Source organism: Manacus candei, unplaced genomic scaffold (genome assembly GCF_025592945.1).
Source record: "Manacus candei isolate 608988 ecotype Guabito, Panama unplaced genomic scaffold, ASM2559294v1 h1tg000106l, whole genome shotgun sequence".
In the NCBI taxonomy this organism is placed as follows: Eukaryota; Metazoa; Chordata; class Aves; order Passeriformes; family Pipridae; genus Manacus; species Manacus candei.
In genome coordinates this window covers 1,118,816-1,143,628 of record NW_026138154.1, presented here as the reverse complement: position 1 = coordinate 1,143,628, position 24,813 = coordinate 1,118,816, and the positions used below count along the sequence as shown (strand labels likewise).

At 53.0% G+C, this 24,813-nt stretch overlaps 1 protein-coding gene across 1 annotated transcript in view; it reads right to left on the bottom strand.

The window, feature by feature from the left end:
• Positions 1-24,813, bottom strand: part of LOC127461445 (fibrillin-2-like) — a 108,843-nt gene that overhangs the window by 40,535 nt on the left and 43,495 nt on the right. The window contains exons 8-22 of the mRNA XM_051769264.1: positions 22,866-22,991; positions 15,802-15,954; positions 14,271-14,420; positions 13,556-13,573; positions 13,068-13,211; positions 11,456-11,575; positions 10,687-10,812; positions 9,992-10,114; positions 8,889-9,164; positions 7,939-7,992; positions 5,497-5,622; positions 4,545-4,670; positions 2,071-2,190; positions 790-927; positions 175-225 (exon numbers count right to left, since the gene is read on the bottom strand). Coding sequence (XP_051625224.1) covers positions 175-225; positions 790-927; positions 2,071-2,190; positions 4,545-4,670; positions 5,497-5,622; positions 7,939-7,992; positions 8,889-9,164; positions 9,992-10,114; positions 10,687-10,812; positions 11,456-11,575; positions 13,068-13,211; positions 13,556-13,573; positions 14,271-14,420; positions 15,802-15,954; positions 22,866-22,991 — 1,851 coding nt within the window. The remainder of the gene's footprint in view (positions 1-174; positions 226-789; positions 928-2,070; positions 2,191-4,544; positions 4,671-5,496; positions 5,623-7,938; positions 7,993-8,888; positions 9,165-9,991; positions 10,115-10,686; positions 10,813-11,455; positions 11,576-13,067; positions 13,212-13,555; positions 13,574-14,270; positions 14,421-15,801; positions 15,955-22,865; positions 22,992-24,813) is intronic.

The window sequence follows — 24,813 nt, the reverse complement described above, 5'->3', positions numbered from 1 at the left end:
GGGGCTGAGCACAGACAGACAGACAGACAGACAGAGGCCACACATCCACAGAGTCCAACAAAAGGCCAGAAGGTGTAGAACCTCCCCTGCCAGACTTGGAGGGGCAGGACAGCAGCAAATGAACAATGACCACGATCCCAAGGGACAGTTTCCCGTGTCCTGCTGCAACTGTACCTTCACAGGTGACCCCCTTCATCCGGGCGTATCCCCGGGGACAGGCAGTGTCTGCAAGGAAAGATGGGAATGTCAGCAGAGGAACGGGCTGCTCCTGCCTTCCTGATCTCCCAGAGGATCAGGGAATATCCTGAGCTGGGAGGGTCCCACAAGGATCATCCAGTCCAACTCCTGGCCCTGCCCAGGACACCCCAACAATCCCCCCCTGTCCCTCAGAGCACTGTCCAAGAGTTCTGGACATGTTCCCCAGGGTTTTCCTTTGTTCTTCTCCACCCCCTGCCCCTCTTTATTTAAGGAGTTGGGGCTTCATTTGTCCCCTACGAACACAGAAACATCCACAGCAACAATGCAGCAGGATTTCTGTAGAATCCTGGAATATCCTGAGCGGGAAGGGACCCCCAGGGATCATCAGGACACCCCAACAATCCCTCAGAGGATCATCCAAACCCTCCTGGAGCTCTGGCAGCCTTGGGGCTGTGCCCACTGCCCTGGGGAGCCTGTTCAGTGCCCACCACTCCCTGGGGAGGAACAACCTTTCCCTGAGATCCATCCCAAACCCCCCTGGCACAGCTCCAGGCGTTCCCTGGGGGATCCCCATGCCAGGCAGGGCCTCACCGATCTCGCAGCGCTCGCAGGGGCTGCCCCAGGCTGCCCCCAGGGTGGCACAACACTCCGACTTGAGCGTGGCCCCGTTAATGTTCACCTCGCAGCGCCCGTCCTGGATGTTGAGCCAGCAGGTCCCTTTCATGCTGTCTGCAGGGATGAAGACAAGGAGAGAGTGAGGAGCTGCTCCATTCCCAGGTTCATGGAACCCTGAGGAGCAGCCCTGGAACCATCCCTGGCTGCAAGGTGGCTGTTGGTCCTTGGGGTCACTCTGTCCTTCAATCTGTGGGGCCAAGTGGGTTCCAGCAGGGACACAAACCCTGCTGGTCCCCAGAGCCCTGTCCTGCCCTTTTCCCATTCCCAACCTGCTCCTTTTCTGGGTGGAAATAGTCCTTTATCCATCTGTCCTGTGATGCTTTGCAAGGCCCTGACCATCGAAGAGTGGGAAGTGGGAACCTTCCCATGGTCTTGACGACAAAGGATCCACTTTTTCTCGACGTGCCTTAATGTCACCACACCCCCAACCCATCTGCTGAGGGAGAACCCACCATCCTGATGCCCTGAAGGATCCCCTGGCACCCCATAGGGACCCTGGGTTCCCCTGGGACCCCATGTGGGGGTGCAGCACAGCCTGAGGCTGCAGCTTTCCAGGTTCCCTGGAGGCAGGAGAGGCATTAATTGGCACCAAACTCCAAGGGAACACTGGGTGGGAAGGAGAGGTGTCAAAGGCTCATGGAATCCCAAACTGGTTTGGGTCGGAAGGGACCTTAAATTCATCTCATTCCACCCCCTGCCATGGGCAGGGACACCTTCCACTAGCCCAGGTTGCTCCAAGCTGGCCTTGGACACTTCCAGGGATGGGGCAGCCACAGCTTCTCTGGGCACCCCGTGCCAGGGCCTCCCCACCCTCACAACCAGGAATTCCTTCCCAATATCCCATCTATCCCTCTGGCAGTAGGAAGCCATTCCTTATTGTCCTGTCCCTCCACCCCTTGTTCCCAGTCCCTCTCCAGCTCTCCTGGAGCCCCTTCAGGCCCTAGAAGGAGCTCTCAGGTCTCCCTGGAGCCTTCCCTTCTCCAACCTGACCTTGGACACTTCCAGGGATTCAGAGGCAGCCACAGCTTCTCTGCCCAACCCGTGCCAAGGCCCCACCGCCCTCCCAAGGAGGAATTTCCCCTTAACACCCAACTTGAACCTTCCCTCCTCCACCTTAAGACCATTCCCCTTCATCCCACCATCAGTGCCCACGGAATGCCCACCCCTGAGCCAGGAAGGTGCTCGGGGTGCCCTTACCCACGCAGATAGTGCCAGTGGGGTCCAGTTTGCTGCCCGGGGAGCACTCGCAGGCGAAGGAGCCGGCGTTGTTCCGGCACACGCCGTTCACACACGGGTTGGACGTGCACTCGTTGATGTCTGGGGGGACAAAGGGACTGTCACAGGGGGACAAAGGGACAGTCACCAGGGGGGATAAATTTCTGGGTCCAAAACTGGGGGAGGTGGCAGCAAAGAACGTGGAGGTTGGCGGTTTTAATTGAGCTTTTAAGTTATTTTTTAAATATGGGAATGAAATAAAAGATATGAAAAATAATAGGTGAAAGATGTAATAGTCTGTGAAGGATATAAAATGTATAAAATGTGAAATAAATAGCTAAAATAGCTAAAATATAAAATACAATATATATGTGTATATATATGTAAAATTATAATTTACATTATATATGTAAAATATATAATAACCTATGAAGGATATGTAAGGATATAAAATGTCTAATATCTAAATATCTAAAATAGAAAATACAATAATATGTAAAATATATAATCATCTATGAAGGATATAAAATGTATAAAATGTGTAATATATAAATATATTAAATAGTTAAAATATAAAATGCAATAATAGGTAAAATGTATAATAATCTATGAAGGATGTGGAAGGACATAAAAGATATAAAATGTGTAATAAATAAATATCTCAAATAGTTAAAATATGAAATACAATCATATGTAAAATATACACTAATACATGAATAATATGTAAGGATATAAAATATATAAAATATAACAACACATATATACTAATATATGAATATGTGAAGATATAAAATATATAAAATCTATAGTATAAGAAAATATAAAATATAATATGTAAAATACAATAATATTTAAAATGTATTGTAATCTATAATACGTAAGTATATAAAATATAGAAACTGAATAATATATAAATATATAAATATATCAAATATAATAAGACAGAACATATATAATACTATATTAATAATATATAAATATATTAAATATATAAAATGTACAGTATAAAAATAAATTACCTCTGCCACCTGTCTGACCCCAATGTGAGGCCACACAAAATTGGTCATTTTTCACCTCCTTTACAGAAAATCTGCTGTTTCTACTGAACTTTCCTGTGCCAAGTGCCAGTTCTCAAATATCTGAGGACTTTGCAGACAGGAAACAATTTCTCCCACTCCAAAACCCAACCTTTCAATCAAATGTCCTAAAACTTGCAATTTTGGTCAGGCTTCAGCTAAAATTTCAGGGGCCTGAAGGAAATGGTTCTGGTTTGCAGGCACTGAAAAGCCCAGATGTTCTGGGTTTGGGTGTCCACTCCTTTGATGGAAGTGTGAAACTTCACCCTTAGGGGAAAAAAACCCAAACCCACAAACCCAAAAGCTGGAGATGAAATGACCAAACCCACAAACCCCAAAGCTGGAGATGAAATGACCAAACCCAAAAACCCAAAACCCTGGAGATAAAATGACCAAACCCAAAACTTGGAGATAAAAAGACCAAACCCAAAAGCTGGAGATGAAACCATCAAACCCACAAACCCAAAACCCTGGAGATGAAACCACCAAACCCACAAACCCAAAACCCTGGAGATGAAACCACCAAACCCACAAACCCTGGAGATGAAACCACCAAACCCACAAACCCTGGAGATGAAACCACCAAACCCACAAACCCTGGAGATGAAACCACCAAACCCACAAACCCTGGAGATGAAACCACCAAACCCACAAACCCTGGAGATGAAACCACCAAACCCACAAACCCTGGAGATGAAACCACCAAACCCACAAACCCTGGAGATGAAACCACCAAACCCACAAACCCTGGAGATGAAACCACCAAACCCACAAACCCTGGAGATGAAACCACCAAACCCACAAACCCTGGAGATGAAACCACCAAACCCACAAACCCTGGAGATGAAACCACCAAACCCACAAACCCTGGAGATGAAACCACCAAACCCACAAACCCTGGAGATGAAACCACCAAACCCACAAACCCTGGAGATGAAACCACCAAACCCACAAACCCTGGAGATGAAACCACCAAACCCACAAACCCTGGAGATGAAACCACCAAACCCACAAACCCTGGAGATGAAACCACCAAACCCACAAACCCTGGAGATGAAACCACCAAACCCACAAACCCTGGAGATGAAACCACCAAACCCAAAACCCTGGAGATGAAACCACCAAACCCAAAACCCTGGAGATGCAACCATCAAACCCAAAAACCAGAGATGAAGCAACCAAACCCACCAACCTAAAAGCTGGAGATGAAACCACCAAACCCCCCAAACCCAAACCCCTGGAGATGCTCAAGTTCCAAGTGCTGTGGTCGAAAGGGAACCAAAGGCATGGCAGACCTTGAGCTGCCTTTCAGGCAGGCCCTCAGGCCACGGGTTTTTCCACCCTGTGGAGCTGTTTGTGGTGGCTCCAGAGCCCCGTTACCTTCACAGGTGTCCGTCTCTGTCCTGAAGACGAAGCCCTTGGGGCAGGTGCAGGTGTAGCTGCCGGGGGTGTTCCTGCACAGCCCGTTGTCGCACAGCAGACGGTTGACAGTGCACTCATCAACATCTGGGGACAGGGGAGAGAAGGGGTTCCTGAGCCCCAGCACCGGCCCCACAGAGCCTGGGAGGAGCAGAAGTTCAGCTCCACCCTCACAGCGAGACAACCCGGGATGTTCAATCACGTCCACGCAGGTTCTCACGGGCACCTTTGTGAGTGTCCTGGTTAGAACAGCTGGGACCAGTTCATCACTGCATGGCTGGAACCCAAAACTGGGCATTCTACAGCCTTCCATGCCATTGCCCAGAAACTGTTCTCAACAGACCATTTACACCCTCTGCCCAGAGCAGCCCTGACTCCTCAGGCCATAAACTGGGTGTTCAGAGGCCTGGGAGATAGGAGGGTGCTCCTGTGCTCACACCCAGTGTGGAACTCCCTGCCCTGAGGGAGGCACTGGGCATTCCTGCCTGAACTGGAGGATATATAATCTTGGAGTCTGGGGACTTGTTTAACCACTCGTGGGATCCAGAGGAAGACTGCTCTCAACCAGACTGAGACCACCACTCTCACCAACAGGTTTTTCCCCTCTCCTTTTACTTTGGGCTCAGAGGGGCCCAAAGAACACCACTCTGTTCATGCCCCAGGCTGCTGGGTTGTACATTTGGGTTTTGTGGGTTAAAACCAACTGTTTGTCTGTATAATCTTATTTATTGTATTATTTTATTAAATCGTTATTCTGATTTATAACCTCTCCTTTGAGCTGAGTTCATTTCCCCTGCTGGTTCACCTTTAAACCAGCACAATGAGGCAGCACTGAGCGGGGACAGGGCTTGTGGGCATCACCTGGAGGTTCTGGCTCCTGCCCCCCTCTGCCCACCCCGTGCCCTGGACTCACCCACGCAGTTCTTGCCCGTGGGGTCGGACTCGTAGCCCAGGTTGCAGATGCAGCGGTAGCTGCCCCGCAGGTTCTCACACATCCCGTTGGGGCAGATGTCCGGGTTCAGGGCACACTCGTTGATGTCTGGCAGAGAGAAAAGTCAAATGGGATGGACCACAGCGAAGGGAAACACCAGGACATTCCATCTCCCCAGCCCTCCTCGTTCCTCTGTGTCCACCCACAGCCAGAAGCACAATCCCAGACTGGTTTGGGTGGGAAGGGACCTTAAAACACACCCAGTCCCACCCCCTGCCATGGGCAGGGACATCTCCACTAGCCCAGGTTGCTCCAAGCCCTGTCCAGCCTGGCCTTGAGCACATCCCAGCAGGGGCATCCACCACTTCCCCCTGTCCTGCCTACTTTCCTGCTTTGATCCAGTATATCCTGGGGAACCTTGTTCCTCTGCCTCTGGAGCTGGGAATACACAGCTGATCTGGCACAGAGCTCTGAGCTCAGGAGGAGCTGGATAAGGGGATGAGATAAGCCCAGTTCCAGGAGGGCTCTCAGCTCCTTCTGTCACATTCCTGAGTCTTCCAATAGTGCTTTTATCCCGGTGCTCAGCTCTGGGATTAATTATCCCTGCATTCAGCACCCAGTGCCCCAGAGGGGTGGCAGCCAGGTGGGCAGCACCTCTTCCTCTGCAACAGCATCACCTCCCTGCTTGTTCTGGAGCCTAGGCAAAGAGGTTTCACCCTGGCAAGAACCAGCCCAGGGCAGGCCCAGCAGTGCCCTGGCAGTGCCACGGTGCCAGATGGCCACAGGCCCAGGCCAGCCCTTCCCAGACACTGCTGGCCTTTGTCTCCAGGCAGTTGGAGTTCAGTTCCATCCAGGGAAAAGTAGCCCTGGAGAGCTCAGAGTGTGCCTGTGGGCAGGGCTGGGCTGACCAGGGCTTTATACATATATATATATTTTCAGACTATTTTATGCTGTATTGATTTTAATATGGTAAAGGTGGATGAAGACCAAGAGATTCTGGTCAAATGCATATTTACACCTAGAGATTATTGGTTCCATACTGTCAGATCTGAAGAATCAAAGAGACATTTCTTACTTAGGAAGTATAACCCATCAAACTGATTAAATATTAGTATCAAAATCTATTTATGAGCTGCCAAAGTGACTGATACAATCAGTGAAGATCTTGTTTCAGTAAATGTGATCTGTTGAGCTCTCTGGGCTTCATCCACTTGCCTGCACAAAGACTTACATCTGATATTTCATTAAGTACCCAGCACATTTTCATGGATCTGGTTAATTTGGCCATTTGTCTTTCTGGAATGGAGAAGTCTGGGCTGGGATACTAAAATATGACACAATTCCTTGCTAGAAAGAGCCTTATCATTACCCTGAGCCTGACTCTGGCCAGGACACGGTGCCCTGGCTGGAAGCCCAAGAAGTCACCAGGGTTTTGCCTCTGGCTCATTCCCATTTGGAAGGTTTTGAGAGGTTGTTATCTGGCTGCTTTGTTCTCTCCCTGCTGGTCCAAGCACTGCCCAGGGCTGGCACTGTGACTCAAAGCAGCCCCCCACACACACACTTATCACCTCCCTCTCCCTGGGAGACTCAGGACCCTCCTCTCCCACCCCGGAGGAGCCGGAGGGAAACAACCAAGAGGATGGAGTTGGTCACGCTCAGTCGTTGCCATCAAAGCAGGGAGTGAAGCCAAACTCCGTGGGAGCATCCCCAGAAATGCAGCTCCCACAGGGGTGCCAGGAATCCAGCCCTCAGTCCTCAGGGATAGTTACTCAACACCAGCTCGTGGTGGTTTGGGGAGGGGGGAAAAAAATCCCACAGTGCCCGTTTCTCCCCCTCCCTGTGCCCAACTCACATCCCACTCACTGGCATGGAGGGAGGTTCTTGCAGGCATTAAAACCCATCCAGGCTCTGAAAGCCCCCCCTGTGCCCCCTCATGCTCAGCTCTCACACACACACGGGCTGTGCCAACCCCCCAGCACAGCCAGCAGTGCCAAGGCTCTCCTGGCACAACCTCCTGGTGCCACATCACCCCCAGTGCCACTCAAAACCCTGGAGATGAAACCATCAAACCCACAAAACCTGGAGATGAAATGACCAAACCCTCAGACCCAAAACCTGGAGACAAAACCACCAAACCCATAAATGCAAAAGCTGGAGATGAAACAACCAAACCCCCCAACCCAAAACCCTGGAGATGAAACAACCAAACCCTCAGACCCAAAACTCTGGAGATGAAACCATCAAACCCACAAGCTCAAAAGCTGGAGATGAAACCACCAAACCCACCAACCCAAAACCCTGGAGACGAAACCATCAAACCCACAAACCCAAAACCCTGGAGATGACATGACCAAACCCAAAAGGAGGGTGTGACCAAACCCTAAGGGTGACAGGAGATGAGTCCAGGGCTTGGGCTGCACAAACCTCTGCCATCAGCCGTTATCCCGATGCCGCTGCTGCAGAGAGCCTGGAATTCCGCTGTGGAGAAAGGACAGCAGAGCCATGAGCTTTGCTGGGCACTGCACCCAGTGCCAGTAACTCTGGATTTATTGTTTGTTTGTTGGTTGGAATGTCAGCTCCAGGCTTCCCAGCAGGGCCTGTTTGTGCTCACACAGCGTGGATTTTAAAGCTGATACTCCCATTTGGAGTCCAACATCCCTGCCGTGAGATCAGCACCAGATTTGGGGACCCAGCCTTCGTTTGTGGACTGCCTGGCACCCCTTTCCCTCTGCCTGTGGCTTTCTTGTGTCACTGCCAAGCTGCCAAAGTCATCAGGAGGGCTCTGAGCACCTTCCTGGGGTTTTACACGCTCAGAATCACAGAATGTGCCGAGTTGGAAGGGACCCCCAAGGATCATCCAGTCCAACTCTTGGCCCTGCACAGGCCCATCCCCATGTGCCTGAGAGGATCATCCAAACCCTCCTGGAGCTCTGGCAGCCTTGGGGCTGTGCCCACTGCCCTGGGGAGCCTGGTCAGTGCCCAACCACCCTCTGGGGGAAGAACCTTTCCCTAATTCCAGGTTATACTGTGGATATAATTACGCTCTGTGCACTTGGGTGTCATTTTGTGGCTGTTGAAATTGAGGTTTCACTTGGTTCCTCCAGTCAAAGCTGCAGCCTGGATTAACCTGGGTTGCTAATTAATCATTGTAGAATCCTGGAACATCCTGAGCTGGAAGGGACCCACAAGGGTCATCCAATCCAACTCCTGGCCCTGCACAGACACCCCAACAATCCCACCCTGTGCCTGAAAGTGTTGTCCAAGCCCTCCTGGAGCTCTGGCAGCCTTGGGGCCGTGCCCACCGCCCTGGGGAGCCTGTTCAGTGCCCACCACCCTCCGGGGAGGGCGGAGGAGAAAGAAGAACCGGAGCTCACCCGAGTTCTTGGCCGGGCAGGGCTGGCAGGGCTCTCCGAAGCCGTGGTCCGGGTTGGCACAGCAACACTCGGACTTGGTGACGGCGCCGGGGAAGGGGCGGGCGCAGGTGCCCTTTTTGATGCCCCCGTAGCAGGTGCTGCGCATGTGGGTGTCCACGCAGACCCGGCCGTCCACGCCGATGGCCAGCCCGCCCAGGCACTCGCAGCGGAAGGAGCCCTCGGTGTTGATGCACCAGCCGTTCATGCAGATCCCGGGGGTCTCGCACTCGTCGATGTCTGAGGGAGGGAGGGGACACCGGCGGGGGGGTCAGCTGGGCACGGGGATGTGTGGGGAGGGGTGAGGGACAGGTGGAGGGGGGTGAGGGATGCATGGGGAGGAGTGAGGGACACGTGGAGAGGGTGAGGGACACGTGGAGAGGGCAGAAAAACACATAGATAGGAGTGAAGGACACATGGAGAGGGGTGAGGGACATGTGGAGCAGGGTGAAGGATGTGAAGAGGGGTGAGGGACAGGTGGAGGGGGGTGAAGGACACGTGGAGAGGGGTGAGTGATGCACAGAAAGGGGTGAAGAACACACAGAGTGGGGCGAAGAACACATGGACAGGAGTGAGGGACGCATGGGGAGGGGTGAGGGACATGTGGAGAGGGTGAAGGACGTGGAGGGGGTGAGGGATGCACAGAAAGGGGTGAAGAAAACACAGAGTGGGGTGAGGGACACGTGGAGAGGGGTGAAGGATGTACAGGAAGGGGTGAAGGACACACAGAGTGGGGTGAGGGACACACGGGGAGGGGCAGAAGGACACACGGGGAGGGGCAGAAGGACACACGGGGAGGGGCAGAAGGACACACGGGGAGGGGCAGAAGGACACACGGGGAGGGGTGAGGGACACACGGGGAGGGGTGAGGGACACACGGGGAGGGGTGAGGGACACATCAACATTTTCCCTCATGCCCGTTCTGGGGGGAAGAGGCAGATTTCTGGTGGCAGAGCAGGAGCTGCCGGGCAACAGCCTTGGTTGCTCTCAGCTCCCCGTGCTCTGAGTCACACCAGGAACCCCAGGGGATGGGACTGGGCAGGGAATAAGCTCAGGGATCCACACACCGACACAGTAGCGCCCGTTGGGAGCCAGAACGAATCCGGGCTTGCAGATGCACTTGAAGCTTCCGTCCTCGTTGATGCACATCCCGTTGAGGCACATGTTGGTGGTGGCACACTCGTCGTGGTCTGGGGAGGACAAACATCTGGGCTGAGCCTGAGAGCAGCAGCAAGACCCTCTTGTGCTCAAAAACCCTCTGAGTCCCATCTCAAACTCTTGTTGCAAACTCTTCCTCCTTCCTTGAGGAAGAGGGATGGTTTGGGATGGAAAGGAGCTTAAACAGCATCTGCTCCAACCCCCTGCCATGGGCAGGGACACCTTCCCACTGCTTCTCCTGGTGAGAAGAAGGAGAAGTCCTGCTGGGAACTTTCTTTCCCACCTTTGCTGGTGGGAAGAAGTCATGCTGCACCCCTGGTACTCTCAGCCAGTGAAAGACTCAGACACCAGCTGCTGGAGCATGTCCTGCTTCCAAACCCAGCCCTGCTGATGCTCCTGGACCCCAAAACCCACAGGAGCACTCACAGCCTTATAAAAACCCCTTCCCACTTGAGCTCTCTCATTTTAAGACATCCTAGAGCTGAAGGGAGCGCAGGGGTAGGAAGGGGATTTAAGGAGATCTGATTAAACCAACCCTCAACCCCGAGGGAGAACATAATCCCAGCCCAGTCCCAACCTCCCCAGGGGCCACCAGGAGCCTCACCAACACAGTTCTTGCCATCAGGGGTGATCTCAAAGCCAGCGTTGCAGATGCACTGGAAGCTGCCGTCGGTGTTGACGCAGCGGCCGTTCCTGCACATCACCCCGTTCATGATGCACTCGTCGATGTCTGCCAGGAGAGGGACACAGCAAGGCAGGAGCAGTTTAATAATCTCCAGTTTAACAATCTCCAGTTTAATAATCTCCATGAGAAAACCAGCCAAGTGCTCTCAGACTCCAGAAGAATTCGCCTCAAAAAACTTCTAGTTGGGAAATTCGGAAAGCTTTTCGCGCTGCAAACTGAGGGGTCCTTTGGAAACCATTTGGTTGGAAAGAGAGGAAAAATGAAGAATTCCACAGGGAAATCTGCCTTTGCTTCTTGTTTCATGTGGTGGAATGTTTCCTTTCCATCATTCTCTTTTAGCAGTCCCTCATCTTTGTGCTGCAAGGCCCTGAGAGAACAACCTTGCTGGGCATCCTACACCGACACAGATTCGTCTCAAAACCCCATCTTCTGCCAAATAAAATCCCTTAAACAGAGTTCTGCTCTTGGAAAGGACTCTGTGGCTTCCTTGATTGCCACCAAGCAATTTTAAGGCAGATTAAGGCAGAGGGAACTTCTCCAAGACAGATCCCACCACACACACACGTGGCTGGAGGTTGGTTGGCATTACAGGGCTCCTCACTTTGTTTCCCCTTTAGAACCATTCCCCTTTGGTTCTCAGAGCTCTGACACCCCTGGAGCTCATCAAAAGGAGAGGGACAACCCTTACCAATGCAGGCCTGCTTGGTGGGGGTGCTCTGGAAGCCCTCGTGGCACTTGCAGTGGTAGGAGCCCGGGGTGTTGACGCAGTCGCCGTGCACGCAGGGGCTGCTGGAGCACTCGTCCACATCTGCCAGGGGAAAACACCAAACCCTGAGCATCCAGGAGATACAAACAGCTCCCAGGACAGGCACAAGAAGGGCTGGGGAGGTGCTGAGCCCCTTGTGCTGACAGCAGGGTCCCTCAGATGGCAGCACCCCAACAAGGATCCCCCTCAACGTGGTGTCACCTGCACGAGGACACTCAATCCCAGTCTGGGTCACTGAGGAAGGTGTTTAACAGTGCTGGTCCCAGTGTGGACCACTGGGGACACCACCACTCGTTCCTGGTTTCCACCTGAACTGGGATAATTTGGACACAACTCTCCAGACAATTCCTTATCCACCCAACCCACACCACTCCAACTCAGAGCTAAGGATAGTGCAGGGAGTGATCTGAAAGGCCTTGCAGAAGTAGATGACACCTGTAACTCTCCTCTTTTTCCCTGGTGAAGCCACACCATGATCAAAGGCCACCAGGTCAATGCCTTTGAAAATCCCTGTGGGTGTGTCTTGAGAAAAACACCAACTTTCCCTTTGCTTTGTCACTGAAGTTCCATTTCATAAAGACAGAGAAAATTTTCCATCATCCCACCTGACATGATCCCTCCACCCTCTGTCTCCAGCCTCTTGTGGGAAGCTCTGATGGGATCACAGAACCACAGAACATGCTGAGTTGGAAGGGACCCCCAAGGACCATCCAGTCCAACCCTCAGCCCTGCACAGGACTGTCCCCAAGAGTCACACCCTGTCCCTCAGAGCATCATCCAAACCCTCCTGGAGCTCTGGCAGCCTTGGGGCTGTGCCCACTGCCCTGGGGAGCCTGGGCAGTGCCCAACCACCCTCTGGGGGAAGAACCTTTCCCTAATTCCAGGTTATACTGTGGATATAATTACACCCTGGGCACTTGGGTGTCATTTTGTGGCTGTTGAAACTGAGGTTTCACTTGGTTCCTCCAGTCAAAGTTGCAGCCTGGATTAACCTGGATTGCTAATTAATCATCATAGAATCCTGGAACATCCTGAGCTGGAAGGGACCCCCAAGGATCATCCAATCCAACTCCTGGCCCTGCACAGACACCCCAACAATCCTCCCCTGTCCTTCAGAGCACTGTTCAAGAGTTCTGGACATGTTCCCCAGGGTTTTCCTTTGTTCTTCTTCACCCCCTGCCCCTCTTTATTCAAGGACCTGGGGTTTCATTTGTCCCCTACAAACACAGAAACATCCACAGCAACAATGCAGCAGGATTTCTGTAGAATCCTGGAATATCCTGAGCAGGAAGGGACCCCCAGGGACCATCAGGACACCCCAACAATCCCTCAGAGGATCATCCAAACCCTCCTGGAGCTCTGGCAGCCTTGGTGCTGTCCCCACTGCCCTGGGGAGCCTGGGCAGTGCCCAACCACCCTCTGGGGAGGAACAACCTTTCCCTGAGATCCATCCCAACCTTCCCTGGTGGTGGGGCAGCAGCTGGAGGTGCTTTAGGAGCAGGCCCAGGGCCCGTCTGGAGCAGAGGCCACTCACCAATGCACTCCCCACGCACGTCCTGCTTGTAGCCCATGTTGCACTCGCAGCGGTAGCTGGACGGGGTGGGGATGCAGCGCCCGTTCAGGCACAGGTTGGTGAAGTGCTTGCAGATGTCAATGGTCTGGTTCAACGTGGCAGTGCCTGGGAAGCAGAGAAACAGCATCAGGGAGAAGGTTCCGGAGCCCTCGGTTGTCCCCAGGGCTCAGGGTGGGGACATCGGAACCGCGACAGCCCCGAGATGCTCCCGGGCCCTGAGCAGGACCCCCAGACCCAGAAGGGTCTACAAGGGGCTGCTGTGCCCCCTCCCCACTGTTCTGAGCTGGAAGGGACCCACAAAGACCATCAAGTCCAGCTCTGAAGTGACTGGCCCACACAGAGATCAAAGCCACCAGCCCGGTGTTATCAGCACCCTGCTGGGACCAGCTGAGCTCATCCCAGGGCCAAAGGCCTTGGAAAATCTCTGGGATATGTCTAGATAAAAACACCACCAGGCACGAGGGGGGCTCAGCCTTGACAACAACACCACCAGGCACAAGGGGGCTCAGCTTTGACAAAAACACCACCAGGCACGAGGGGGCTCAGCCTCTCTGAGACAAGGTGGGAATCCATCCCAGCCTCTCTGAAATCAGATGGGACTCAATCCCACCTGACTGGGACCGGATGGGAATCAATTCCAAGCCCCTCCAAAACAAGGTGGGGGGCAATATTTGGGGCCACAAGCTTCAGCCCTCAGCAAGGAGCTGCATCGGGGTGCACAGCACAGGGGGGGTCCAAGCTGGTGGGGGAGCAGTTTTGTTTTGGGGAGGCAGAGGGTGAGGTGGTGACGTGAAAGCTTTGTTCCCGTCCGGTAATTGTTTGAAAGGCTTCGTTCCTTTTGGGTGATTGGGGAGAGATTCCAGACTGGAGCCGACCCCGGCCGTGCTGCCGTGCCAGCAGACACTGTTTGATGTGTTTGTGGGCTCAGTGTCCTGCACAGTGTTCCTGTCACATCCCACCACTCCCCCCTTCAGGGTCGGGACACACCGTGGAGCTGTCGAAGAACGCGGGTGTGCCGGGAGCAGCATTCCAGCATTCCAGCCCGAAGGAACACGCTCTGCTCCCAGTCAGGCAGCCTAAAGAGGGGTCAGCACGAGGAGAAAGGAGTTTAATTACCAATGCTCGAGCTTCCTGGGCCCATTCCAGGCAGCCCTGGGATCCCGCCTTGTCCGTTCGCCCCGTTTGGTCCGATGCCTCCGGGCCCGTTGAGTCCCGGCCCGACGCCGTTGGGCCCGAATCCAGGGATTCCTGGAAAGTTCCCAGGGAAGCCTGGCACGACCGGGAGTCCCTCGATGCAGAGCCTGCGGTACTCGTCTGAAACAAAACAGCTGCCTCAGGGCTTCTCCTGAGGGGCCCGAATCCCGGGATGGGGACGGATCCGCGGGGAGCCGAGCGGGTGGGTGTGGTGGGAACGGGGCACACGGGGTGGGGAGGGCTTGAACACCCTTCACCCCGCAGCAGGTGAGGACACACAGCTCGCCAGGGTGTCTGGCAGCAGCTTTTTGGGGCGCTTGGCACAGTTGGCACCGCGGGCTCCCTTCCCGCCGGGAAGGATGGGACACACAGGAGGTGCCAGCTCTGCCCTGCTCGGAGTTAGGGGTGAAAAAAGAGATGCAGAGAGATGTATCTACATCTCTGGGCCTCCTCCAGATGCAGAGAGATGGATCTACACCTCTGGGACTCCTCCAGGCCTCCCGCTGCCTGGGCTCATCCCAAGGTTCAGTTATGGTGGGAGCCAAGGAGAGCTGAAGGAGTGGGAGGAAAGGGATGAATTCCTGCCTTGGCTCGGCTCATCTGGCTCAGCTTCAGCTGAGACCCAGGCAGGAGAACTAGCATCCCCAGGTGACCTTCCCTGGGTGTTCCATGGATGGGGGGTGGGATTTTCTCCCAGGTAACAAGCGAGAGGATGAGAGGAAATGACCTCAAGCTGTGCCAGGGGAGGTTTAGGTTGGGGATCAGGGGGAATTTCTTCATGGAAAGGGTGGGCAGGCATTGGCACAGGCTGCCCAGGGAGTCCCCACTCCTGGAGGGATTTAACAGACGTGTGGAAGTGACACTTGAGGACAGGGGTTAGTGGTGGCCTTGGCAGTGCTGGGGGAGGGTTGGACCTGATGATCCTGGAGGGCTTTTCCAATCACAGAATATGCTGAGTTGGAAGGGACAACAAGGATCATCCAGTCCAACTCCTGGTCCTGCCCAGGACACCCCAACAATCCCCCCCTGTCCCTCAGAGAGTTGTCCAAGAGTTCTGGACATGTTCCCCAGGGTTTGCTTTTGTTCTTCTCCACCCCCTGCCTCTCTTTATTTAAGGACTTGGGGTTTCATTTGTCCCCTACAAACACAGAAACATCCACAGCAACAATGCAGCAGGATTTCTGTAGAATCCTGGAATATCCTGAGCAGGAAGGGACCCCCAGGGATTATCAGGACACCCCAACAATCCCTCAGAGGATCATCCAAACCCTCCTGGAGCTCTGGCAGCCTTGGGAAATAACCATTCCATGGGGAGCCTGTTCAGTGCCCAACCACCCTCTGGGGAGGAAGAAACAATAATAATGGATATTACTCCTCCATAACACCCCACCCAACCCTCCCCCTCGATTCCAAGATTCCCCACATCGCGCCGGTGGCTCTGCCAGGGTTGGCACAGGCCGGAGCTGCCCGGGCAGCGGCAGAGCTGTGGGGTGGCACTCACCAGAGCCCCTCACAGGGCACATCTCGGGGGTCTGGCCGATGGCCCAGCAGCGCCCCGAGTCGCAGCAGCACTGCATCCTGGTGTACTGGCCCGGCAGGTCCCCGGCGCAGCGGCCCCCGATGAGCGCCGAGAAACACGTCCCGATGCGCTGGTCTGAGGAGAGGGGGAGACACCATCACACTGTGCCAGCACAGCACCCTGGTGGCCTTCTGAGGGCTCATTCTCTTCTGGCTGCCCCATCTCCCAACCCGGCCCCTCGTTCTGCCTCGTCCTCCCGCGTCGTGAGGTTCTCCAGCACCTCCCTCCGGAGCTCAGGTAGGGCCAGGACTCATTCCCAGGATTAAATCTCGCATTCCCATCCTCCCAGTCCCAGTCTTTTTCTCCCAGACAGCCCCAGCCTCCCATTTAGGCTCTTAAAAACAGCCAGACCAAGAGCCAGGCACGGGCAGCACATGGGCAATCCCTCCTTGCCCTGCAGGAAGGACAAGCTGACCCAGCTGATTCTAGATGGATTTACAGAGCAGAAAACAGGTGAGATCCCTCATCTCATCCCAGGCTTCCTCACCTTCCCCCAAAATCTGGATTATTTCCAGGTGTCTCCCTTCTCCCTCTCTGCAGTTTCTGGGCTGGTAAGAGATGCCAGGGGCAGGTTCCCCCACTGAGCCCACACCAGCTGGGAGAGGGGAGGTGGAACCTTGACTCTTCCCCTGCTGGACAGATGAACTATTCTGGGCTAAATTCAACAAATTTGCATCCTGGGGCTGAGATGTCCATTCCTCAGGTTCCTCCTCTGCTGCTTGTGTCTGCCTTGCTCCTTTATATTCCATTTTGTGACCAAGGTTTGGCCACTGGCCAATGTAACACCACAACAGGCCCCGAATTTGGCCACAGGAGGAGCAGCATCTTCCCCTCTCTCGGGCTGTGGGACCCAGAGTGGTGTATTTTCCCCTGACTCCTGCCACCCAAACCATTTCTCTACCATAAAAACAACCCAGCACTGCCTCCTGCTGCACAGTCCTGCTCCTGGTTTTCCCTGGGAACCGCCAGACCAAGGTGGTTGGACATTTCCCACCCCACTCTGAGGCTGAGGGACCAGGTCCAACCCTCCCAGTGACCCTCAGCGCTGCCACCACTGTCCAGCATGTCCTGCAAACCTCAGGTCCAAGCAAGGACCTTCCCAGAACTGTCCCACATCCCAGGTTTCCCGTGGGGAAGCTTTCCCTGCCAGCACCCAGCGGTCCCAGCATCTCCTGGGACTGGAGCTGTTCCCAATCCCACATCCCTCCGGCCCAGCCTGTTCCTGTTTCAGGCCATGGGCTGATTCCCACAGGCTGGACTGAGCTGGGAGGAGAAGGAGCCCTGGATGGTGGTCAAAGCCACAGACACCGAGCCTGGCACCGGGGTGGGGTGTGTGTGGCTTCTGGACCAGGCCCAGCAGACTGAGGGTCTTTCACACGTCTGGCAGGCTCCACCTGGCACCAAGAGCTCCAGGAAAAACCTGGAACCTTCCACTCCCTCATCTCCAGGAGATTAATGAGGGAGAAAGTCTCCTCTGCTGTGTCAGCTGTGGCTCTGGGCTGACATCAGCCTGGGCTCTAATGGAGATGAATTGCCTGGAGCTGTCGGATCCGTGGGCTGTGGTCCCATCCCAGAGCCCCGCAGAGGACACTGACCCCATAGAAAGCCAGGGGGACTAAACCAGCAGCTCTTTCCTCAGGCACAGCCCTCCCACCCCTCGGCAGGAACTGGTCCCTCCTTGGAAACTTTATCCACCAAAACCACACCTGGAGGAGGGAAATTTGAGAGAGGGGGGTTGATGCAACAACACTGGATTGGCTCCTAATCCTAAGGATGGGAAGCACAAGTCACCTGGGTCATCCCAAAGCCTTGATCTCTGGTGAAGCAAGAGCACTGCCCACGTCTCTGCAGGTTCCAGCAGGTGCTGGGGGGTGGCAGGGCTGTGTTTCCACACAGGGAGCAGGTTGGGGTTACTTGGTTTGGGGAATTTTCAGTAATCCAGCAGAAGTGGAGGGGCAGGACAAGTGGGGAATGGCTTCCCACTGCCAGAGGGCAGGGTTAGGTGGGGTATTCGGGAGAAATTCCTCCCTGGCAGGGTGGGGAGGGGCTGGGATGGAATTCCCAGAGACGCTGTGGCTGCCCCATCCCTGGAAAGTGTCCAAGGCCAGGCTGGAGCAACCTGGGCTAGTGAAAGCCCAGGGGATGGGACTGGTTGAGCTTTAAGGTCCCTTTCACCCCAAACCACTCCATGATTCTCCGTAGCCCCCCTCTGACTCCCAAAAACAGCTCCTCTCTGACCAACCCAGGGCAGGATTTTGGGACCACTTGGAAAAGCCACCCCTCGACCCCCGATGGGAATCATCCTTGTGAGGGCTCAGGGCTGAGCTTAAACGAACTCCTAGACCCGAGGGGGGTAGTTTGGAATAAACAAACCCTTCGGGGGGGCCTCAGAGACCCCCACCCAGCTCCTTTCGTCCCTGCTGGATGTCCCCAAGGCTGGCAGGCAGGGTGACAGCCAGGCTGCGAGCAGGGAAGGCTTGGAGAGCTCAGGCTCCTTCCCCACGGCCAGACAAAGTGCTGACAAGTGTGACAAGGCGGGGAGGGGGCACAGCAGTTTGTGTGACACGGGGGGAAACGCTCCAGCCCTTGTTCCGTCTGGCCCCCGGTTATTAAACTCAGCTGCTCTGCCGCGGTTTGCAACAATCCCGCTCCGAAATGAAGGTCAGAGCTAATTAAAAACTCATCTGCAGCTGCCTCGGGCAGGGAGAGGGGTGGGTGGGAAGAGTTGTGTCCCTGCAGTCCCTCTGTGATCTCCTCCAGGGCCACCCACACGCTGGAGGTGGGAGAACAGCTTGTCCTGCCCTCCTTCCTCCTCCTCCTCCTCCTCCTCCGGAGCTGCTTCGGGAACGGGTTTCCACAAAACCCCTCAGGAAAGCAGAAAATGCTGCAGGGAGACGGGAGGGGCAATTCCAAGTGGGATTAGAGAGTGCCCGGAGGTGGGGGACGGAGCCCCAGGTCTGGGTCAGAAAGGCTGGGGAGGGTTTACGAGGCAGGAGATGGAGTTTTGGGACCTTCCACTGGGATCTCGCAGGGTTTGCAGTCCAGCTGGGCCACGGGGAGTGTGTCCTGGTGGCCAGGAGGAGCAGGATGGGAGGTTATCCAGTGTGGTTTATCCCTAACTTCCCATTCCACACCCTCTCTTCCCATTCCATGTGGTCTGCACGAGGTGTCTGAGCTTTGTCCTGCACCTGCAGGGGATTCCTGCACTTTAAATCCTAAGGAATGGAGCTGGGGCAGGGGCAGGGAGAGAGGGAGGGAATGGGAAAGTTCTGGTGCCGCTTCCCAGGAATTAAGGAAGAGGAATTTAAGGGTGTTTCCCTCCCTTTGTGTCTCGTCAGGAGCAGAAATTGAGAAGCTCAAGTGACCAAAGCCAAACATGCCTGGAAGTGTCCAAGGCCAGGTTGGAGCAACCTGGGATAGTGGGAATGTCCCTGCCCATGGCAGGGGGATGAGACTGGATGGGCTTTAAGGTCTCTTCCAGCCCCAGCCATTCCACCATTCCATGAGCCTCATATTTCCTTCCTCCCCTTGCTCTTTCCTCTCCTGGACAAACGACCCAAGTGGACAAAACTCTCCAGGCAGGTGAAGCCCTCAGTGACACCCTCAAAACCTTCCCCAAGCCCAGGACTTTGCAAGGCTAAAGCAAAGCTTGGCCTTCCCCAGAACTGGAGGCTGTAAATCTGCCAGTGCTGCCCCAAAGAGAGAGAAACCAACCCCAAATCTCCTCGAGCTTTGCTGCACTACCAGGGGAAAAAAAGAAAAAGAGCTAAAAAAGCAATGTTGTGGTTTGCAAGGGCTGGAACACCACGGGCAGGTCTGCAAATGCATCTGAAAGGCTGTTTTTTCCCTCCTTTGAAGCTGTTCTTGAAGAGAAAACTCATTGTAGCAACAAAAAAAACCCTCCCAGGCTGCTGGAGCAGATCCTTCTGCTGCCTAAAAAAACCCTCCCAGCCCGGCTTTTACAGGCAGAAATGAATGAAACTGTTCTGAGCACGTGTGGGACTGGGCTCTTTGTGTCAAGCCCAGGTGGTTGAAGGGTTCAATAAATGCTCATTTCAAACCATGACGGGCTTTCTCCAGCCTTGCTGCTGGGGGGGTTTTACTGGGCAGGGCAGTGAGAGAAGTTAATGAGGTTGGGGATCAGCTCAAGCCCCAGGTTTTGCTGTTCCAGCTGTAAAAACTCCGGGAGATTATTCAAATGCAATAAAAAAAGGTGTTTGCATCACTAAAAAGGGAGGGGAATGTGCCAAGGCACCACATAGCCAGTGCTGGTGCCCTTTGAGAGATATATATATATATTTATATTTTTTATTTTTATTTTATATATTTTATATATTTATATGCATTTATATATTTTTATTTTTTATATTTTATATATTTTATATTTTTTATATTTTTATATTTTTATATATTTTATATTTATATACATTATATATTTTATATATTATATGTTTTTCTATTTTATATATTTATATATTATATATTTTTATATTTTATATATTTTATATATTATATATTTTATATTTTATATATTTTTATATATTTTATATTTTATATATTTTTATATATGATATATTTTTATATTTTATATATTTTTATATACTATATATATTTATATATGTATATTTAGAGAGAGAGAGACACTGTGGTCGCCTCCAACCTAAACATCTCAGAGGTACCAGTGTGACAGTCTCTCCTGTCTCTCTCCTGATGCTGTTCATCCTTGAAAAGTGGCCATTATTAACAAATGGCCAACATTATAAATAAGTGGCCCTAATTAATAAATTAGTTATTAATTCCCAATTTTCCCCAGCCATTCCTTCGATTTGTTTTCACACAACGGGACGTAAATGGCCGCCGTAAACTCTCAAAAAAAAACCCCAAAAAACCACCAAAAACACAGCCATGGAAGCAAAGTTTGCAAAAATCTGGCTCCCAGGGCAACGACACCCAGGAGTAACTGTGAGTTTGGCCAAAAAAACCACGGCCCTGGCCCAAAATGAGCTCAGGGGGAAATGACGTGGGGAGTTCGGATCCACTCCCGGTCCACTGCAGCTCAATCGGCTCGGGGGCTATTTTTAAACGTGGGCTTTCTAATTTTTTATTTAGCTCTGGTCTCAAGGAAAAGTCCATGTGACTCATCCATCACGCTTCTCCCTCCGGGCTCGTGGCAGGGACTGGGAAAGAGGGATGAGAAGAAGAATTTTGTCCTCGTTAAAAATCCACCGGATTCCCAACCGAGAGGAACTCGTGCTTTGCTTCTTACTCACACTTGACAACAACGTTTCTCTTTGTGGGATTAGAACATGTCTAATTTTGCTCCAGGTTCCGTGGATAGAAAAGAAGCTGGAGCTGATTTTTCTTTTTTTTTCTTTTTTTTTTCCCCTGCTCTGTTAATTCCCAGGATTTCCAGCTCTACCTGACATTTTGCATCGCAGCAACAACGACCTTTGCCTTTTCTGTGCCAGTCCCTCCTCCCAAAATCCTCCCAGTCCTGGTCTTTCTGGAGGCAAGTGAACTTTCTGAACTGGGTGAAAACATCCTGGGATTCATTCTGACTCAAGCAAGTGCCCCTGCTGAGAGCAAGCAAACACCAAACTGATCTATTTATCACAGGAACTGTTGTCTGGCAGGAGGAGAGACGGCCCATCAAATATTTACAAGCCTTTGGAAAGGAATTTCGAGCTGTTCAACGTGGAAGATTCGCTCCAGGCTTTAGGCTGGGGGCAGGAAAGCTCAGCTTTCCTGGAGTCAGGGCCAGTTTGGGGAAGAAGCTTTGAAATTTGGCCACTTTGAGCCGAACTGGGAGAGGGATCAGCTGGTGGAGCAGCACAGACCAACCCCACCGAGCTGCTCGTGGCACCACAAGGCTGAGATTTCCATGGAAAACTGGGAATTGTGCTGGTGCCAGGCTTGGATGCTGTGGGAGAGCTCCCAGCACATCCCAGTGACCCCAGCACCGGGGCAGGGATGGGTGTCTGGGATTCCTGTCCTTGGAAAGCTCCTCTTCCTCTCCCAAAAAACCAGCTCAGGGCAAAGCAACCCCCTCCAAAAGGCTGAATTTAGGGAGATGGAGCCAAAGGAGCCCTGTGGATCCTTAGCTTGGGAAAATTAGGATTTATGGGCAGGGAGGAGGAGGAGGTGAGAAAATTCCCTGTTTATTTGCACCAGTTCATAAACACTTGGAGGGAAAAACTTTCCCCCTTTCACCTCTGCAGAGCAAGTGGGTGAATGGGCAGCTGGGGGGTTGTTCCCACCACTGGGAAGGATCCCAAGCCTTCCCTTGGATTGGGAAGGCCACCCACCCACACCCCGTGCCCACAGTTTGTACTGGGAGTACTGGGGGGTCACTCCCTGGATAATGCTCCATGCAGGAGGAAAAGGAGGGATATCTGGGATCCTCCTGCAAGCTGGGAGCTGCACTCCCCTCCCAGTGCCTCCCAGTCCATCCCAATCCTCCCCAGTCCATTCTCAGTCCCTCCCAGTGCCTCCCAGTCCATCCCAATCCTCCCCAGTCCATTCCCGGTCCCTCCCAGTGCCTCCCAGTCTACCATCAGTGCTCTGCAATCCACTCCCAGTCCATCCCAATCCTCCCCAGTCCATTCTCAGTCCCTCCCAGTGCCCCCTACTCCCCTCCCAGTGCCTCCCAGTCCATCCCAATCCTCCCCAGTCCATTCCCGGTCCCTCCCAGTGCCTCCCAGTCTACCATCAGTGCTCTGCAATCCATTCCCAGTCCATCCCAATCCTCCCCAACCCATTCCCAGTCCCTCCCAGGCTACCCCCACTGCTCCCCAGTCCCCTCCCAGCCCCTCCCAGTGCCCTGCAGGTTTGACTCCCTGCGCACGCCCACGTTCCACCCCCATCACCGGCGGGAATTCGGGATGGCCCCAGAACCCAAACCCCGTGAGGGGTCTGGGGGGGGCTCCTGGGGGAGTGTGGGTTCCAGAGCACGACCCGTGGGGCCGGGCTGTGGTTTAGGGTCTCACCAATGCAGCGGGATCCATCAGGGCTGGTCATGAAGCCCCGGGGGCAGGTGCACACGTAGCTGCCCGCGGTGTTGGTGCACTCGCCGCCGTCGCACGCGCCGGAGATGGCCCCGCACTCGTCCACGTCTGCAAGAGAACACACCCAGGGCGGGGTTGGCCTTCGGAGAGTCTCCTGTCCCGCCCGGATCCGGCTCGAAGAGGGGCAGGAGCGGGGTTAGGGGTGGTCGTGGGATGCTCCAGGTCATCGCTGGGCTGCTACGGGCAACAAGAGGCTCCCACACTGAGGGGTTGATGGACACTCTCCCACACTGAGGGGTTGATGGAGTCTGTCCCACACTGAGGGGTTCATGGAGACCCTCCCACACTGAGGGGTTCATGGACACTCTCCCACACCGAGGGGTTCATGGACACTCTCCCACACCAAGGGGCTCATGGACACTCTCCCACACTGAGGGGTTCATGGACACTCTCCCACACTGAGGGGTTCATGGAGTCTGTCCCACACTGAGGGGTTCATGGACACTCTCCCACACTGAGGGGTTCATGGACACTCTCCCACACCGAGGGGTTCATGGAGTCTGTCCCACACCAAGGGGTTCATGGAGTCTGTCCCACACTGAGGGGTTCATGGAGTATCCACAGGACTCTCCCACACTGAGGGATCCATGAAGTCTCATGGAGTCTCTCCCACTCTGAGGGTTTCATGGACTCTCCACAAGACTCAGGGTTTCATGGAGTCTCCACAAGACTCTCCCACACCAAAGGTTTCATGGAATCTCATGGAGACTCTCTCACACTGAGGGGTTCATGGAGTCTCCAAGACTCTCCCACCCCAAGGGTTTCATGGAGTATCCACAGGAATCTCCCACACTGAGGGGTTCATGGAGTCTCCACAAGACAGGGTTTCATGGAGTCTCTTGGAGTCTCTCCCACACTGAGGGTTTCATGGAGTCTCCACAGGACTCTCCCACACCGAGGGTTTCATTTCAATTTTTGATCAATATAATTAAATGCTCAAGGCCTGGGGGGCACTTGGCTCCAAGGATTGTCTGGAAGCAAGAGTTGGAGCTTGGGCCATCTTTGGTTGGCCTCAATAAGGGTTTCTTTTTCCTTAATGATTCAATGATTTTATGATTTTTTTTTTAATTGGCAACTGAAATGTGTTTCAGGAACCGAGCTGGAATCAGATTCAACCTCTAATTAATTAATTAAACCCCCCCAAGCAGTTGGTTGGTGGTAAAAGACAGAAGGAATATTTCACCTGATGGTTTTTACAGTGGCAAAAAAACCCTCCTCAAACCCATTGGTAAAATGAATTATTTCTGTTAAACAACATTATTTATGACATCCTAAAACCTGTGGTGCTGTTGTGAATGGATAAGGGGCTTTTTCTCTGCTGCCTGGGGCTGGCAGGAAGGAACTGGTCAGAGTTTGGTCCTTGGAGGGAATTTTTTCCACTGGGAAGAGCGGCCTGATGGCATTAACACATGTGGAGCTGGAGGTGCTGCAGGGCAAAGACTAACCTGCAGAAAAAAAAAAGACTAATCTGCAAAAAAAAAAAAAAAAGAGACTAATCTAAAAAAAAAAACCTAATAAAAAAAAGTCTAATTTGCAAAAAAAAAAAGGCTAATCCTAAAAAAACAGAGTAATGTGCAAAAAAAAAAATCTAAAAAAAAAGACTAATCAAAAAAAAATTAATCTAAAAAAAAAAAGACTAATCTGCAAAAAAAAAAAAAGACTAAACTAAAAATAAAAGACTAATCTGCAAAGAAAATCTGCCAAAAAAAAAAAAAGACACAACAGCAAAGACCCCTCGTGTGGGAGGGGGATGGAGGGGATTTTTGGAAGAGCTCATCCGGCAGATTTTCTGGGAAAGGGTCACCTGGGAGCCAGAACTCCTGGGTGTGAGGATGGATACGAGAAAGGAGCAGTAAAATTCCGTAGGGAA